The sequence below is a fragment of the Aquarana catesbeiana genome, linkage group LG06 (genome assembly GCF_042186555.1).
Source record: "Aquarana catesbeiana isolate 2022-GZ linkage group LG06, ASM4218655v1, whole genome shotgun sequence".
Classification (NCBI taxonomy): domain Eukaryota; kingdom Metazoa; phylum Chordata; class Amphibia; order Anura; family Ranidae; genus Aquarana; species Aquarana catesbeiana.
The window spans coordinates 339,198,191-339,215,726 of NC_133329.1; the positions used below are offsets into that span (position 1 = coordinate 339,198,191).

The 17,536-nt window shown below is 41.9% G+C and overlaps 1 protein-coding gene across 2 annotated transcripts in view; it reads right to left on the reverse strand.

The window, feature by feature from the left end:
- The window catches only part of HAT1 (histone acetyltransferase 1), a 118,126-nt gene that overhangs the window by 90,116 nt on the left and 10,474 nt on the right, over positions 1-17,536 (reverse strand). For both annotated transcript variants that reach the window (XM_073633894.1, XM_073633895.1), the window contains 3 exons: positions 13,717-13,788; positions 9,409-9,484; positions 8,655-8,775 (listed from right to left, as the gene is read on the reverse strand). In XM_073633894.1, the coding sequence (XP_073489995.1) occupies positions 8,655-8,775; positions 9,409-9,484; positions 13,717-13,788 (269 nt within the window). The remainder of the gene's footprint in view (positions 1-8,654; positions 8,776-9,408; positions 9,485-13,716; positions 13,789-17,536) is intronic.

Consider the following 17,536-nt stretch of genomic DNA (forward strand, 5'->3'; position numbering starts at 1 on the left):
TCAGCCACCCATAACACTATGTCTCGCATAGATTTCATACTAATAACTCAAACGCTTACCCCACGGTTAATGGAAGCAGCTTTCTACCCCAGACTTCTTTCAGATCACAGCCCTTATTGGATTACCCTGAGCATCCCGATTGAAAAACCACCCCGCATTTGGCGATTGAACCCATTCTGGCTCTCACTGTTACCGGAGGATGACGAGCTCATGAATAAGTGGAAACTCTATTTTTTTCAGAGAATGATAGTTCTGCCTCCCCAGCCATAGTTTGGGAATCCTTCAAAAATTGTATGTGCGTATGACCCTGACCTCACGCATCAACAGACTTAAGGCTGATTCGGCTACTGCTGTTGACAGGGCAAAACGTGAACTATCCTCCTCTGAACTACTCTACACATCTGACCCCTCTTCTGCTCAAGCTTTTTTTCGTTAGGCAAAAGATGTTCGAACATGGAGAGCGAGCAGGTAAACTGCTGGCGTACATGGTCCACAGTGAGGATAGGCCCCCGATTGTTATCTCATTATACGGGCCCAATGGGAACAGATTACAGAACCTTCTGCCATCACCACCAGATTTAGGGATTTCTTTGTAAAGTTATACACATCACAGGTCTCTACCGATAAAGACCCATTAAAACATCTGTTGGAGGGAATCACTTTCCCACAACTAAAAGTAGACATGCTAGAGGCACCCCTTACGACCAACGAAATAACAACGGCGATTGCTAGTTTTGTCAGATCTAAGTCTCCGGGCTCAGATGGGTTACCCACAGAATTCTACTCACAATATAGCGAGGTACTCACCCCTAAATTGTTAACACAATATAACTATCTCTTTGAGACTTTCACATTGCCCCATTCCATGAGTGAGGCAATCATAGTCCTTATACCTAAGCCAAGAAAAGACCCAGGTTATCCAGAATCATACCGACCTATTTTTAAGTCAATATTAAGATATTAGCCAAGGTCCTCGCCCTTCGCCTCAACCAGGTGATACTAAACCTAAGTCATGCAGACCAAGCAGGTTTTATGCCGGGTCATAATACCTCCTTTAATCTCAGAAAGTTATATAATCAACCTGCAAGCTATACATGAAAATGTTGGTTCGCGAGTTGTGGTGACTTTAGATACAGCCAAAGCATTCGACACGGTGGAGTGGCGGTATCTTTGGAAATGTCTGACAGGGTTTGGATTCGGTCCTAACTTTATTAAATGGATTCAACTGCTGTATCTGTCACCGACGGCTAAAGTGGTGGCTAACGGCTGGCCCTCTCAGATGTTTGGTCTAACGAGAGGCACGAGACAGGGCTGCCCGCTATCCCCGCTGCTGTATGCTCCGGCAGCTGAACCTCTCGCCATATCCATCAGGGAAAACCCTGAGATTCATGGTCTTTACCTTGGATCCCTAACAGAAACAATTAGTCTAAATGCAGACAACACATTGTTATGCCTAGCTGACTCCGACACCTCTCTCCAAGTTGCACTGCAAACGATAGAGCGATTCGGTTCCCTCTCTGGACTCAAAATTAATTGGGAAAAATCCCAAATCCTACCCATTGATAGCTTTCCCCCTCCCAGAATACAGGAACAGCTACCGTTACAGAGAGTAAACACTATGAAATATTTAGTAAAATCTGTGTCTCGGAAACCGGCTGATTATAGATCCCTTAACATAGAACCTCTATTTGCCCTAATCAAATCCAAAATTCAAGTATGGGTCCGTATTCCACTAGGCGTATGGGGACACATTAATTTAATAAAAATGGTATTGTTGCCCAAAGTGACTATATATATATATACACACTATGGCACACACCAGTATACCTGCCCCTGAAATATTTTAAGTCAATAGAAGCTCTGCTTAAGTCATTCTTTTGGCGTACCAACAGACACAAACTTGCCTGGAGGATTCTTAAGAATCCCACTGATCTAGGCGGAACAGCCCTACTCGATTTTAATTTATACCATCTTTCCTCTCAACTATCTCAATTGTACCATATTAGACAAAACAGATAGAGTAAGATTTAGTACACTCCTTTGTCTTAAGTGGGCACAACAGACCTCAGACCCACTTAGTGCGATCGCGGTGGGCTCTGAGGAAGATGACTTTGAAGGGGACCGCAGGTCTCTCTTATATCATTATAGGCGAATATGGGATATTGCCTCCAAAAAATGAGGAATCCCCAAACGTAATGGCTTTACCTCGGAATTCAAACAGATCCCAGGTATGGAAAGCTTGAGTACAAACGGCATATACTACTTATACCACACTGTCAAATGGCGAACTTAAAACTTTTGACGACCTCCAAAATACGTTTATGCTTTCCAATTTCATGTTTTTTAGATTCCTACGGATACATGCCACACACTCTCAGTTCCGTCAATCCCCTCCGCAACCCACCCCTAATGCTATTATGGCAGTGGTTAAAGGCAGAGACCCACAAAAATTAATCTCCGACTTCTACAGCATCCTCATTACCCCTTCATCTACTAAACTAGCATATGATATGATATTAAACCGCGCTGGGAAAGGGAGGTGGGAGCATTAGAGGACAAAGAATGGAGTGAAGCACTCGATTCCTGCAAGGTCGTCTCCCCTAAACTTTCTGACAGACTATCCTAGTTATACATTCTACACCGAGCATTTCTTAGCCCTTTAAGAATTGCTCGATTTCGGCAGGGAAACCCTACCACATGCGTGATGTGTAACCGTGAGGCAGGCACGTTTTTCCACCTGATTTGGGCATGCCCACTACTCCAAGGGCTCTGGAAGGAGATTGTAGACTTCCTGCACAATACCATGGGCTCCCCCCTGACCCTAGATCCCAAACAATGCTTGTTGGGGATATTCCTCGATTGCGATATAGACAAATTCACAGACATTCCTGCAGGAAACGCTGTTCTTGGCCAGGAAAACTATTGCCAGACAATGGATGAAACCATTACCCCCTAGCTTTAATGACTGGAAAGCAGAAATAAATCACACACTACCCTACAAAAAATGTGTATACATTAACAGAGGGTGCCCAGACAAGTACAATAAGATTTTGGACCGATGGCTACGGGTCACAGAAACCTGCACAGAATCAGCCTTGAGACTGTAGATTAATGCAACCCAACAACCCAACCCTAAGCAGATGCTCATCAACCTATAGGAATTGTTGTCTATCTTTTTGCTAGGTGGTTTTCCCCCCTTTTGAAATGTGTTGACTGTAAGCCAAGATACCAGTCTGTGTTTATAAGATATCCAAAGCTTTAATGCATAATTGCTGCAATGCCTTATAACATGCAAAATTATGTTTAATATGTACATTGTTCAATAAAAACCATTTGAAACAAACAAAAAAAAAAATGCTCTCCCTAGACAAGCACCATACTTTCACACCTTTAGCATACAAGCTGTAAGAACATACACTTGTGGTAATGGATGTGTAGATGAGAAAAATAAAAAAGATCCTCTGTGCTGAATTTATTTTCCTTTTATATAGAATGAAAGAAAACATTAAGGCTGAATAGCAAACAGAGCATACTTAAGCTTGAGCAAACAAAATTACTACATTAGACTGAAATTGCTTTAAAGAAACGGCTAAGACAATATCAGCTAATAAAAACGTTTTAACATTCATTATAACACAGCAGGTCTAATACTAATAATACTGTATGTACTTGTATGTTTTATATAGGGAAGGGAATGAAGTCTCTCTAGGGCCCAGGCTCAAACGTCATGCCTGATGTTCTATTCATGAATATACAGTAACCTGGTGGTCTACATTTTTGCCTTAAGTTGGTCATAAATGGATAGAAATTCGGCTGCTGCAGCAGAGACCGCCCAAAATCTGTTTCTTGCTCAACAGAAATCAATCTATCGACTTCTGTCGAATGGGAATATAGGAAAACTTTTGTTGATCAGCAGCTGCAGCCACTGTGCATTTTGGCAGTAGAAGAGTCCCGCTGCCAGAAAACAATGGCATAGCGGGGAGGATTCCTCCATTCACCTCGCTTGTGTGAATGGGGAAATCTGCTTGTTTTTTTTCCAACCAGCCCCCTGGCTGATCAAAAAAAAAAAAAATTTACATGTTTAATGAGTTGATAATCACATATATATTATATATATATATATATATATATATAGTGCAGCACTTTATTGTATTTATCACAAAATCAGGTGAAAAACTGCAAAGATCATGTGCTTATGCTACTACTGGGGTGTCCCTACTCCTTGGAGGCTGCATACCCGCCTATGTAAGTCAATAACAGTTATTTCAACCACAGCACAGAAATATATTAGCACAAGTCTTTCACATATGGCTAACTCGGTAAGTCCACTACCGACACAGTGAGGATCCATAAAAACACATCCCGGCACAACAGTATCAGGCAAAAACATTGCCGGGATGCAAGTCAGTATAGGACTGCCATTGTTTGCTTTGATTGCTGCTCAGTGTCCACACTGCTCCTCAGCACCAACAACGCCAAAGTTCAATTATTGCTAATGTGAGTTTCTACAATCATTAGAAACCACATACTATTGTCCTGGTGGGAAACCCTTACTTTACTATCTCCATCTGTCCCTTTCTTGTAATCCATCTCTATATTTATACATGAAGTTTCAGATCCAGACACATACACTGAACCATATTACTCGACAACACCGAGGAACCCATACTTACTTATTGCCGCTACTGATCCAACCACTGTTTTCTCCTCCCAGAGGCTTTAGGAAACCTATAGCTAGCCCTGTACTAAGTACTTGAGTCTATGGTAAAAATGAACGCTTCTAATGTAGATGGATGGTGGATCTGTAACTATGAAAATCTTCACTAAATACTCACTGAAAAAGAAACATACTACTGTTAAGGCCATTTGATTTTTCTATAATTTTATGTGTAATAAAAAAAATGACACCATGGCCTTTGGCCACAACATACTGAGTGTGGACTTGCTATCCACTTTTGCTGGCTCCATATTTGCTGCACTCTTATCTACACCATGACAAACTATGGTAATTCCTGTATCAAGTTTAGGACCTTAGGGTTGGGTTACAATGCAGCAAGGATGAAAATACAAGTGTGTGTGAAAACTCCTGTGAAAAAGGATTTCTCAATTAGGCATGAGGATGAGATGATGGATGTAGAAAACAAGTGCAGGGAAACAGACACTGAGGGGACAGACAACAGGGCAAAGATCACATCGCAAAACATCTGCAATTATACTCATGTTACTACTTTATTTGGAGGGAGTAAACATATTCCATACAGGCGCATTCATGAGGTACAAATAGATTTGTGATTATTGCAATGTCTAGGCATATTCATCAATAGCGGGTGGCACCACCAATTTACATAGTTACATAGTAAGGTTGAATAAAGACACCAGTCCATCCAGTTCAACCTGAGTTAGTGTGGGTGCGTGTCTACAATCATCCCTATTTTTTTTTTTTTTTTTTTATTTAAGGTACCCATATAGCGCCGCCAATTCACGCAGCACTCCGCACATACATTGGTCCCTACCCTCAAGGAGCCCACAATCCAAGGTCCCCAACTCACATTCATATACTAGGGCCAATTTTGAACAGAAGCCAATTAACCTACCAGCATGTGTTTGGAGAACAACTGTATTCAACAACTGAATACAGTAACAACACATTTTTTGCCTGGAGGGTATTACAAACAAAGGTTGTTGCAAATATTAATTATGAATAAAAAAATGTTTCTTTCAAGTGTTGAAGAAAGTGCGGGTGCTGTCATTGCTGGCCTCTTGAACAAAATGCTAAAGGCCTGGATGTGTCTGATGCCTGAAACATAAAAAGGAACTCACAACACTCTCCTCAAAACCTTGGTCTACACTGCACTTACACCCTTTTGTACCTTCTTTTTTTTATCCGGGATAGCTCAAAGCAATTCTCATTGGTCAGTGTGGACACGGGGCCGGCGCAGACCAACGCTCGTTCACCACCGGATGCTACAAAGCCTCCAGGCTGCACTTTACTGCATTTTTCAGATGCCTGGACCACTACACTAGTTGAGTGGGCAGCAGAAGAGAAGGAAGGAGATAAGTGCAGTGGGGACCCGATGTGTGGGAAGGGGTAGCGTGTTAGTACACTTTTTGTTTTTTGTTTTCTTTTTTTTTTTTTGTGAAAAGGTGAACTAACCCTTTAAACATTTTGGAATCACAGAAAGGAACATGTATGCTTTGAATGAATGTCAGAAGAGTATCAAAATTACTTCTTGCTAGATTTGGTCAAAGTCAGTGACTCAGATTTTCCTAAAAAAAAAAAAAGAATAGTTCAGCAATGGCAGCCTCAATGAAAGTCTCTTGACAGCATTGCTTTAAATACAAGTACAGCCAGGCTAAGACCTGTGGCCTGGCCAGATTAGGCATTCCAGCTAGGAAATTAAAGGTTTCGGCAAAAGTCCTCTCTTCTAAAAAGGCAGATGACGCCAAATAGTAAGGCTCTAAAGCAGCCATCATTAAATGGTGGCCCGCGGTCTGGGCACTACCTGCTTCTGCCTGGGCTGCCAGTGTAGTACCAGTCATTGGTTGTGGGTTTCCCTGCAACCAATGACGTTGCATGTGTGCGCCCCGCTTTCTGCTCCTCACTGCGGCTCTCTCCCGGCCGGGCGTGACATCACGCGCACGCTCCACCCCTCGCTGCTTTCTGCTCCCTGCTCCTGGCTCTCATGCAAGGTATATCTCACAGCTTCCGCCGCCCTGCAGCTCGCCGAATGTGCCTTTTCATATCCTCAATGTAAGGGGACACTTTGATGGAGACTTGTGATTCGGACCTCGGCCGGAATTTTTTTTTTTCAGTGACCGGACCTCGAATTTTAATGCACTACCCCTGCTCTAAAGTACTGAAGGACCTTTCAGTGGATTTAGAAAATTGCTTTAAAGGGGATGTAAACACGATTCGTGAAATTTGAGCTGGGCACATATCTGCAGTGTATTCTTAGCTCTCTTCAAAGCACTATGTCTTGTGGCTTTCTCCTGCTCTGTTCTTCTGTTAACAGCCTGATAACTTCTCACAAGTTCTCTTTCTACTGTGATAAAACCAGGATGAATTTTGTGTTGAGGGGGGTTGCTATAAATACATTAACATAGCTGAACTATTCACAAAACAGCTCTGCAAGTCTCTGCCTATGAGGAGAGGGGGCTGTGCCTTTCCTCCAATCAGCTGTCTTGGCTATATGCCCAGACTTCACTCCCAGTGCTGAACAGGAAGAGAAAATCTCCTAACATGATGTGCACATTCTAAAGAATATATAAAGTTGAAGATAGCAGATATACATGTAAAACTTATGTTGGAAAATTTGTTTCTCTGTGTATCATCTGAGGCTGTTCACTTCACTGGGTATATGTGAGGGTTTACATCCACTTTAAACTTTATTTTTCATTTAAAAAACAATTAACCCAGTTACAGAAGGGTTGTAGAAACTAGGGTCTTCTCTCACATCAACTTGTTTGTTCTGCTATGAGGTGGGAAAAAAACAGAGGTACAGAGAAAATGTAATGCATAACACAGAAATCATGTGCCAGAATAGAACGGTGTATATTTTTAGATTAAAAACCATATCAGTCCAGGGGGCACTGTAATGGATATTCAATTCCTGCAACTACAGTATTTATTGGCATATAACAGGCACCCCAATTTTAGGAGGGAAGTTTAAGGAGAAAACTTTTTCACAGCCCCCTTTACAGTACACAGGCCCTCTCCCCCGTACACAGCCCCCCATCCAGTACACAGCCTCCCTGCATTCCCAGGAGACCTCTAGTCTTCTGGGACAGCACTGCCAGCATACTCTGAGTTAAGAAAAAAAATCACCGCCAGCCCCTTCTATACTGCTCCTCCTGTGTCACTCATATTGTAAAACGAAGCTTACATATACCTCATTATCTCCGTTTTTTTCCACTGACCTGGTCACATGACTGCTCTCCTGACGTTACATAGATGGTCATGTGACGACTCTCCTCCTCCAATCTAAAGCTACACTCAGATGAGGAGGAAGAGCAGCAGGAGGAGGAGAGCAGCCAGAAAAAAAACGGAGCTATTGACATATTTAGAAGCTTCATTTTACGACACTGACACAGGAGGAGCAGTGTATGAGAAGGGGCTGGCAAGTGATTTTTTTTCCTCAACTTTAGACTATGCAGGCAGTGCTGTCCCAGGGCCAGGAGAGGCGGGGCGGCCCCCCAATGGGTGGCTCCAGGGGCGGAGCGCCCGATCCCCGCCCCCTGTTGGTAAAATATATTATCGGCATATAACACGCAGGCTCTGTTTACAGGGAGAAAAAAGTGTTTGTTATACGCCAATATGGTATTTATTTATTTTTAAGGGAACACAAGCTAGTGTTCACATCCCTGTTGCCCAACGAATTGGTACTTTTCGTGCAGCACTCGGGGCTCTTGCAGACAATCTGTTTCACTATTGCACGTCATTGCAGTGACTTCTAGCAGTCTCATGCTGTGTGCATGCAGTCAATTACTGTCTTCTGAAGCATGTCCCCAGTCTCCTCTAGCACGGCAGCAGCCACCGACCGTCTCCTGTAACACGTCTGCAGTCTCTGACCACTTCTTGTAGGTAAAAGTCATACAAAATGATTTTACGCAGATCATATTGAAGAAAGAGTGATTTGAACAGTAAAGGGACTTACCTGAACACCATCAAATTTGTCATCAACCTTAGCACTATATTGTACGCGGAACATGGGGGAGAGATTTCCTGCACTGTGGTACAGCAAGATCTGCAAACCCTTGTATCCAAAAGCCACTTCACTGATAAGACAAACAGAACACGTTATTAGCAAATGTATGCATTTAAAGTAAAAAATAAACTCTACAGTCCTAAGTGGCATCCTAAAATGACGCTAAGATATCGGACATTTATCCGAGCATTAATTTAGCTACTATGGGTCCCGAGGACTTTTAGCAGTGGAAGCTGTCACTGGCAACCAGGTTCCAGTGCTAAGCCTAGGAGCAGAAACGATCAGCTCCTGGGCTTTCGATCTGCTACAGAGTACTTTATAAGAGCTTGATAGCAACATGTTAGGATTCCTTATGTCAGCTGAAACAAGATTCAGGATAACCACCAGCTGAAAGACTGAGTTTTTCTTCAGAATGCTTACTTTGATGAGTGAATATTTTTAGTGAATATTTTTTGATTGTCTTGAGGTTGCAATTGTAGCAATCCTACCACCAGAAACCTCAGCCAAAACATTTATTTTGTTTTGGGTGTAGAAGGGTTAAAGCCTTCTCCTATTAGAACCAGTCACTTTTTTTGAGGGGTTTCTCCCCCCCCCCCCAATAGGGTTACATGCAGAAATACAAATCTGACAAATTTTAGTTATTAATACTTTGTTTAATGTAATTTTTGCTTGAAAAATCTTATATTATACATGTGTTACTTACTCATCTCCAAATATTTGGTGACTGAACTCTGGATTAAAGGTTGTGCTATCATCATCAATATCCTCAGGAAAACGCACTAAAATAAAATGGGAAAATATATGAATACATTCTAGTCTGAGATTAAAGTCAAGTTTAGCTTAAAAAAATAAAATAATAATCAGCACAAATAACAGTACTATACATGTGATGTGTCCTTTGTGCTGCTGTCTCCTAGTTTAGGAGACATCTTTCTCCTCCGATCCCCCCTACCCTCAATGTAATCTTCCAGTGAGGCAGACATTAAAAGAGGTGAAAGAGCAGCAGGAGGGTTTCATCAAGAGTGCCAACTATGCCCTACCTTTCCACCTACCTCTTTCATTCATAAAAAATGTACCATTTCCTCTATGAGTGAAACACCATCTATAAATGCGGGGGGGGGGGGGGGGGTAATCTTTAATTTCCCCCACATTTACCTGTCCTCCATTTATACATCGCTTTGCGTTTGTAGAAGCTATAATAGAGCCCTGTCACAGCTTCTTCAACTTTATTAACCTTCACCAAATTGGAAGAGAACAGCGGTAGGAGGGGACAGGAGTAGGAAGATTTCTACTAAACCAGAAGACAGCAGCCCAAGGGACACGTCATACAGTAACTTTCCTTGTGCCGATTTTTTTTCTTTCTTTACTTACGATTTAAGAATTGCAATCCACACTGCAAGTAACTAAATGTAATGTGCAAAGTGTTTGTAAGATAATACAGATGCAACTCAGACCAGATTTGCGACTTTACTGGATCATGCACGGACCCCTTACAATTGAGAATTTTAGCCTGCTGGCCTGTGTAGACATACAGAGAATCAAGTTGGCAATGACTAGGAATTAGCACATGCACAGCTTACTGGTTTGGGAGCAGTGCCCACTGATGCTTTTTTATGGGTGAAACAGTGCCTAAGCTTTTTTACATATTTTAAACATGTAATACATGTAAATACATGTAAAACATGTAATATATGTTTTATAGCTATGATCCTGAACTCGGCTTCTCCAATTAGTGAGTCTTGTGCTTTTACAAAACAATTCAGCAAAGTAGTGTCCATATTTCTAAACTCACAAGTTAATTTTTAGGCTGCCATACTTGGATCAACAGATCTTGCGAATTCTGGTGTCTCCATTCAATGATGATTTAGCCCTGGTTTACACTGCTGTGACTTATCATGCGACTTGAGAGTTCAAAGTCACGCCCCATTAGTGGCAATAGAACTGTTCTAATAGGAGCGACTTGAGTGGCTCCGACTTAAAAAAAGGTTCCTGCACTACTTTTGGTGCAACTTCAATACTACTTGCATTGACTTCTGTTAAAGAAGTTGTATGCAAGCCACGATGAAGTCGCGCCGGCATGTCGGATTCAAAGTCACAGTAGTGTGACCCGGGGCTGAATGGGTTCAGTTTTATCATCTTGCTAGACATTCAGCATACTGGATGTCAAGTTGGGTGAACATTGGGACACTTAAGAGGTCAAACTGTTAAATTTTGATCCCCACATATGCGGCCAACATTTGGTATGGAATGTACTGCATAAACTAGATTTGTATTCTTACGATCTGGTTTTCATCAGTTTTTTGTCAGGTATAAAAGGAGTGGTTATTATATCTGATGGCCTTAACATGAACAGTTTACAATAGTTGATAAGTGAAAGCCCAACTCCAGCCAAAATGCTATCATGTTTTTTTGCCGTGTCCCTGTTAGGGAGATTTCCACTTGCTATGAAGGCAGGAAGTGATCAAAATTCTCTTCAAAAATAGGACAGACAAAACTTTTTAGACAAGTGAGAAGTTAGAACTTCTGATAATTCCTTTCCACACCTCCTTTTCCATTAACATTTGCATGTTCCCCTCCCCCACATTACAGGGAAAGGAAGTAAAGAGATCATCTTCACAATGGGGTCACAGACAGAGATAGACAGCTATGCTTTAAAGTAGATATACGATTACATTTTGTGCTTTATTACTTTAACTTTTCTGTCAGGTCTTAAAACAACAACCCCTCATACAGTCTACTGTCTTTGGCTATCAGGAACACTAGTGGATTTTCACTTCATTAGTGTCATCAGGTAGACTTGCAGTGAGAAAAGAAGGTCAGCAGGGAAAATGTAATTAGACCCTCATACCAAACTTTTTTCTTTTTTTACATTTAGACAAGGACTCAAATGCTGTATCCTTACAGCTTCATTCCTACTCATCGATATTGATTAAAATAGAAGCAATTACCTCATGTATACCTGCATGCCTTTGGCATGCAAAGAAAGTGTGAAAATATAATATTGCTTATTCTACAAAGATACTTTAAAATAACCTGGATGATTTGTTGGCACCCCTAAAAAAATATATTTGGAGAAAGCAAAAAGAGAAAGAGAGCTGTCTGAGGAGATTAAAAATAAATGTATAGTCCAGCATGTCATAAGTAAAGGCTTTAAGAGCATTTCCAAGCAACTTGATGTTTAAGGTCAAGTTGCTTGTAGCCAACTTCCCTGGACATGGCAGCATGAGACAAATTGACCCCAAATTTAACAAAAGCATAGTGTGAATGGTAGACGGAGCCAAGGAAACCTCCCAGAGATGCAAGCTGAACTCCAAGGTAAAGGTGCATCAGTGTCTGATAACCCAATTTGTTGTTTTTTGAGCAACAGTGGGCTCAAAAGGAAGTATCCCAGGGGAATGCCACTGTTGGAAGGGGAAAAAAAAAAAAAAAAATCACAAAAAAGCCAGACTGGGATTTGCTAAACTGCATATTGACATGCAACAATGTTTCTTTGGACAGATGAGACAAAGCTGGAGCTTTCTGGCAAGTCAGAAAGCTCCAGCTTGCTGACTTGCTCAAATGTGGGACAAAATATCTATTGGCAGGTACCAAAGTCTCCTTGAGAGCTACAGAAATCGCTTGTTTGCAGTGACTGCCTCCAAAGGTTCCATCATTTTTGTCCATGTCATTTATATAACATATTCTGTTGAATCAAAAAGTCTGTTTTTTTTAAATTAAATATGGAACAAGCAATGATGAATGCAAATTATTTTGTCAGTCTCAAATGGTTTCAGAGAAAATGGCGGGTTGTTTTTTTTTTCGTGAAAGGATACCAACAAATCTGTCCACAGATGAGCACATGCACATCTAACAGATCTACATAAAAAACACTCTCCGAACATCCTCATGGCATTGGTAAGAACAAGCTTTTCTTTTTTACATACAGTAAGTGTACTTAAAGTAGAACTATAGGCAAAACTTTATTTTTTTAATTTTGGATAGAGTAAGGCCCCTTTCACACTGGGGCGGTTTGCAGGCGTTATTGCGCTAAAAATACCGCCTGCAAACCGCCCCAAAACAGCCTCCGCTGTTCGTTCAGTGTGAAAGCCCGAGGGCTTTCACACTGAATCGGTGCGCTGGCAGAAGAAAAAATCTCCTGTCAGCCGCATCTTTGGAGCGGTGAAGGAGCGGTGTATTCACCGCCCCTAAACCGCTCCTGCCCATTGAAATCAATGGGACAGCGCGGCTATAGCCGCGCTATATGAGTGGTTTTAACCCTTTTTCGGCCGCCAGCAGGGGGTTAAAACCGTACCACTAGCGGCCGAATACCACGGTAAAACAGCACTAAAAATAGCGCTGTTTTACCGCCGACGCCCCCTACCGCCCCAGTATGAAAGGGGCCTAAGGGAGGGTTATAACTCCTGTTAGGTTTTTATCACCAACCTGTCTGATTTTGGAGATTTCCTTTTACTTCCTGCCCCATAGCCAAAACAGGTTCCTTGGGGACCCCCAGGTCATCAGAACCCCATGTCCCCATTGGATGATTTACCCTCTATTACTTTTCAGGGGACAACCCAAAATGTTGTATTTTCTTTTACTTTCCATGATAATGGTAAAGAGGACACATAGAGAGCGTGAATCTCCCTAACGGGGGCACTAACAGCAATAAAAACTGACAAGCATTCCTTCTTCCCTCTATCCAAACTAAGAAAAAAGTTTTGCCTTAAGTTATACTAAGACTAGGCAACACCTGTGTTTATTAGTACCACTGAGTTTGGTAAAATGTCTCTGTTCTAAGCAACATTACAAAGAAAAGCAAGGCCTAAATAAAGTATTGATGGAGGTTCTAGGTATACATTGTGGAAAGCTGAGCAGCAACATTTCTGAAACAAGGACATTGAATACAGAAGGGCTGTTGGATGCTTCTGGAGTGCGATGCAACAACTAAACAAGAGTCCAGTCTATATTTTGAAGGGTCCTTCTATTAGTTGGGAGTGACATGTTTTATTTAAATGATATCTAATGAACACACCTAATTTCAATTTAATTGCTTCATTTGTGTTACACTTGTACTCAGCAAGCTTCTTCTCCATAGCACTGAGGCCTAAAATAAAAAAAAGAGACAAAAAAAATACATCATTGAGAATCATGATTATGTTCAGGTTTAAAAATTAAAACAGCAAGATTAACAACCTCAATACCGGACACTTTCACTCCCTTCCTGGCCAGACCATTTTTCAGATTTCAACACTCTCACGCTTGGAATGACAATTACTCAGTCATGCAACACTGTACCCATATTAATTTTATCATTTTTTGGAGACAGATAAAGCTTTTTTAGGTAGTATTTAATCACCACTGTTTTTTTTTTTTGCTACATAAAAAATAAAAAAAAAACTGAAAATTTAGAATTTCTTCATCGATTTAAGCCAAAATTTATTCTGCTACATTTCTTTGGTTAAAAAAAAACAAAAAAACAAATCAGTGTATATTATATAGTCTGTGTGAAAACTGTAGAGTCTACAAACTATGGTATATAGATGTGAAAGTTTATCAGTCCTGATGTAATGCCTGTATCTCATTTCTAAAAAGCCAGGAACAGTACAAATACCCCACCAAATATCCCCTTTTTGGAAACTAGACAGTCTAAAGGTATTTAGTGAAACTTTTTTCCACAAAATTTTCAATTTTACAAGTTATTTCTCACACACAGCATAGGCATCCTTGCAATTACACCCCAAAACACATTCAGCAACTCTTCCTGAGTATGGGGATACCACATGTGAGACCTTCACCCAATTTTGGAAAGCAACCGCCCAACGTACATTCTAATGCCCCGTACACACGGTCGGACTTTGTTCAGACATTCCGACAACAAAATCCTAGGATTTTTTCCGACGGATGTTGGCTCAAACTTGTCTTGCATACACACGGTCACACAAAGTTGTCAGAAAATCCGATCGTTCTAAACGCGGTGACGTAAAATACATACGTCGGGACTATAAACGGGGCAGTGGCCAATAGCTTTCATCTCTTTATTTATTCTGAGCACGCGTGGCACTTTGTCCGTCGGATTTGTGTACACACGATCGGAATTTCCGACAACGGATTTTGTTGTCGGAAAATTTTATATCCTGCTCTCAAACTTTGTGTGTCAGAAAATCCGATGGAAAATGTGTGATGGAGCCCACACACGGTCGGAATTTCCGACAACAAGGTCCTATCACACATTTTCCGTCGAAAAATCCGACCGTGTGTACAGGGCATTAGAGTCTTTAGAAAGTTTCTTTTTGCCACAAGTTTTTGGAAATTGTGGAAAGAAAATGTACTGAGCACAATTTGGAGATTAAATATCCCAATGTATTTTTTAAGAGGCACGATGAGTCTTTTGAAGACTTCATTTTTTTGTACCAGATTTTCTCAAAGTGCAGAATGAAAATTTTTTATTTTTTTTTACAAAGTTGTCAGTTTTATAAGATATTTTTCACACACAGCATGGGCATACCTAAAATTTCACCCCAAAACACATTCAGCTACTTCTCTCAAGTATGAGGATACCACATGTATGAAACTTTTTCAAAGTTTGAACAGATTATGTACCAGCCACTGTATCTTGTGTATCACAAACATTAAAACAAGAGCTCCACCCAAAAGGGGAAGTTCCGCTTGTTTGCTTTCTGTCACACCCCCGGGTACCTGTTTTTGACAGATTACCATCCCCACTTCCGGGAGACTTCGCCGTTCGGCCCCCCTACCCCGCCTACCTGCACGCATGCATAGTAGGGAACAAGCTGTGAAGCCGCAAGGCTTCACTGCCGGCCTCCCTTAGATAGAATAGCGTCAGCAGCACACGAGAGCCGATTGAAAAATCGGCTGGGGTGCTTACATTGTGGGATCCCTGGACAGGTAAGTGCCATAATATTAAAAGTCAGCAGCTACAGTATTTGTAGCTGCTGACTTAATTTTTTTCGTGGTCGCCTCTGTGGTTAGGAAATATAGCTTAATATAGTGTCACCTATAGTCCCCATTCCTATAAACCAAACAGGCCAAGCCTACTGGTGAGTGGCTGCCCCCAAGAAATGCCATATTCTCTGGTCAGGAAGTACAGGAGACTGAAGAAAGGGAGAACAAACTAATTTCTGTGGTTCCAGGAGTGCAGTTGTCCACAGGAGATGGCGGAGACTGGTGTCTCACAGGAGTGTAGTCAGCTGAACACACTGATGGGTCAGTTTAGGTGGCAGGCAGTTGCACAGTCAAACACAAAAAGAATCGGTCCAGGCAGCAGCCAGAAATGTGGTCAATACAGACAGCAGTCAGGCAGAAACAACACTGCACTGGTGTGGTGGTGATCAAGAACCCTTTTGCTGGCTGCACCTGTCTGGTAACATTGTCACTGGTGTGGCGTCAATCAGGAACACTGTGACTGGCTGCATTAGGCCTCATTCACAGGGAGTGTATCAATGTGTACTTGGTACAAGGGCCATGTTTACCTGTATGGGAATGCTCAGGTGTTCTGTGCAGGTAGTCCCATTTATATCAATTGGGATGCAGCAGCTTAACCGCTTCTGACCCGCCCCACGTACATTTACTGCGGCAGGGCGGCCTGGGTGTACAAAATCACGTACCTGTACGTGATTTCGTGCACGCGGTTTGGGGGGCGTGCACGCAACGGGGTGCCGCTGCGGATGTGATTGGACACAGCGGGAGCCAGTCAGTGGGTCTGGCAGCGGCGAAGGCCGCCGCGACCCGCCGATCGTTCACAAGAGAGACGGAGCAGTGGTGTGCCAATGTAAACAAAGCACACCGTTGCTGTCAGGTAGGAAAAGAAAGAGATAGTGTTTCAGCTAAGCTGATCCCCAATTTTGTAGGCCCTATGACTTTTGTGCAAATCAATCAATATACGCTTGTTGGAATTTTTTTTAACCAAAAATATGTAGAATACATGACTTCCCCATATCAGGGTCCGCTCCACGCCTCTGTGCGGCATCCTGGGCCCCATTGGTGGAGTTTTGCCTTTGGCTTATTCTCCGTCCCTCCATCCTCCTGTCATCTAGGTTTTGGAGTGTGTTTCCCTTTCTTACCGCCCCTCTGCCCTGTGGCGATGGGCCCATTATGTGTGATGTTTGCTGGGTTCCCTCCTCACATCATCACCTTCGGCTATGCCTCCCTTGCCTCTCGCCGCCGAGCATTGTGGGCACTGTAGTTTGGGAGCCCATTCGAGGCTCCAGCACATGCGCACGAGCATCATCACATCGACCAGATGGAAGGCACATTTAAGCCGGCGTCTCAGGCCATACAAACGCCAGAGACGGAGGGTGGCTGCTTTGTTGTATTTCCCTACTATAGGTAAACTGTTCTCCCCACATACTGCATATTTACTTGGCATCTCAATCGACCACTTTACTGCTTTCTCCTGGTCATTGTGCATCCCCCTTTTTTCTTATCAGTCCAGTTCATCTTCACCTTTACTCATTTGCATTGTACATATCTCTAAAGTGTCTGCATTTTTTTTCTTGGCTGTTTTCATGGTTACTTTACCATGGTCACTATAGGACTCTTTTTCCTCTCTCAGTTCCAAACTAATGATAACTTTCATCTCTTTTTTTTTTTTTTTTTCTCTAACATGTAGTATTATTTCAATTATTTTTACTATTCTAATTTTCCTTTTAATATTATTGAGACATTTGCCTTTGCATCCTTGTATATATATATTCCATATGGATACACGTTTTGATTATCCTTGTTGATATTCATTGGCTTTCTATTCCCTTTCCTAATTATATCCTTGTTGGATTATTTGTGCCTATACATAAATCAGCTAACCATGTCCACTATGAGATCCTTGTTATATC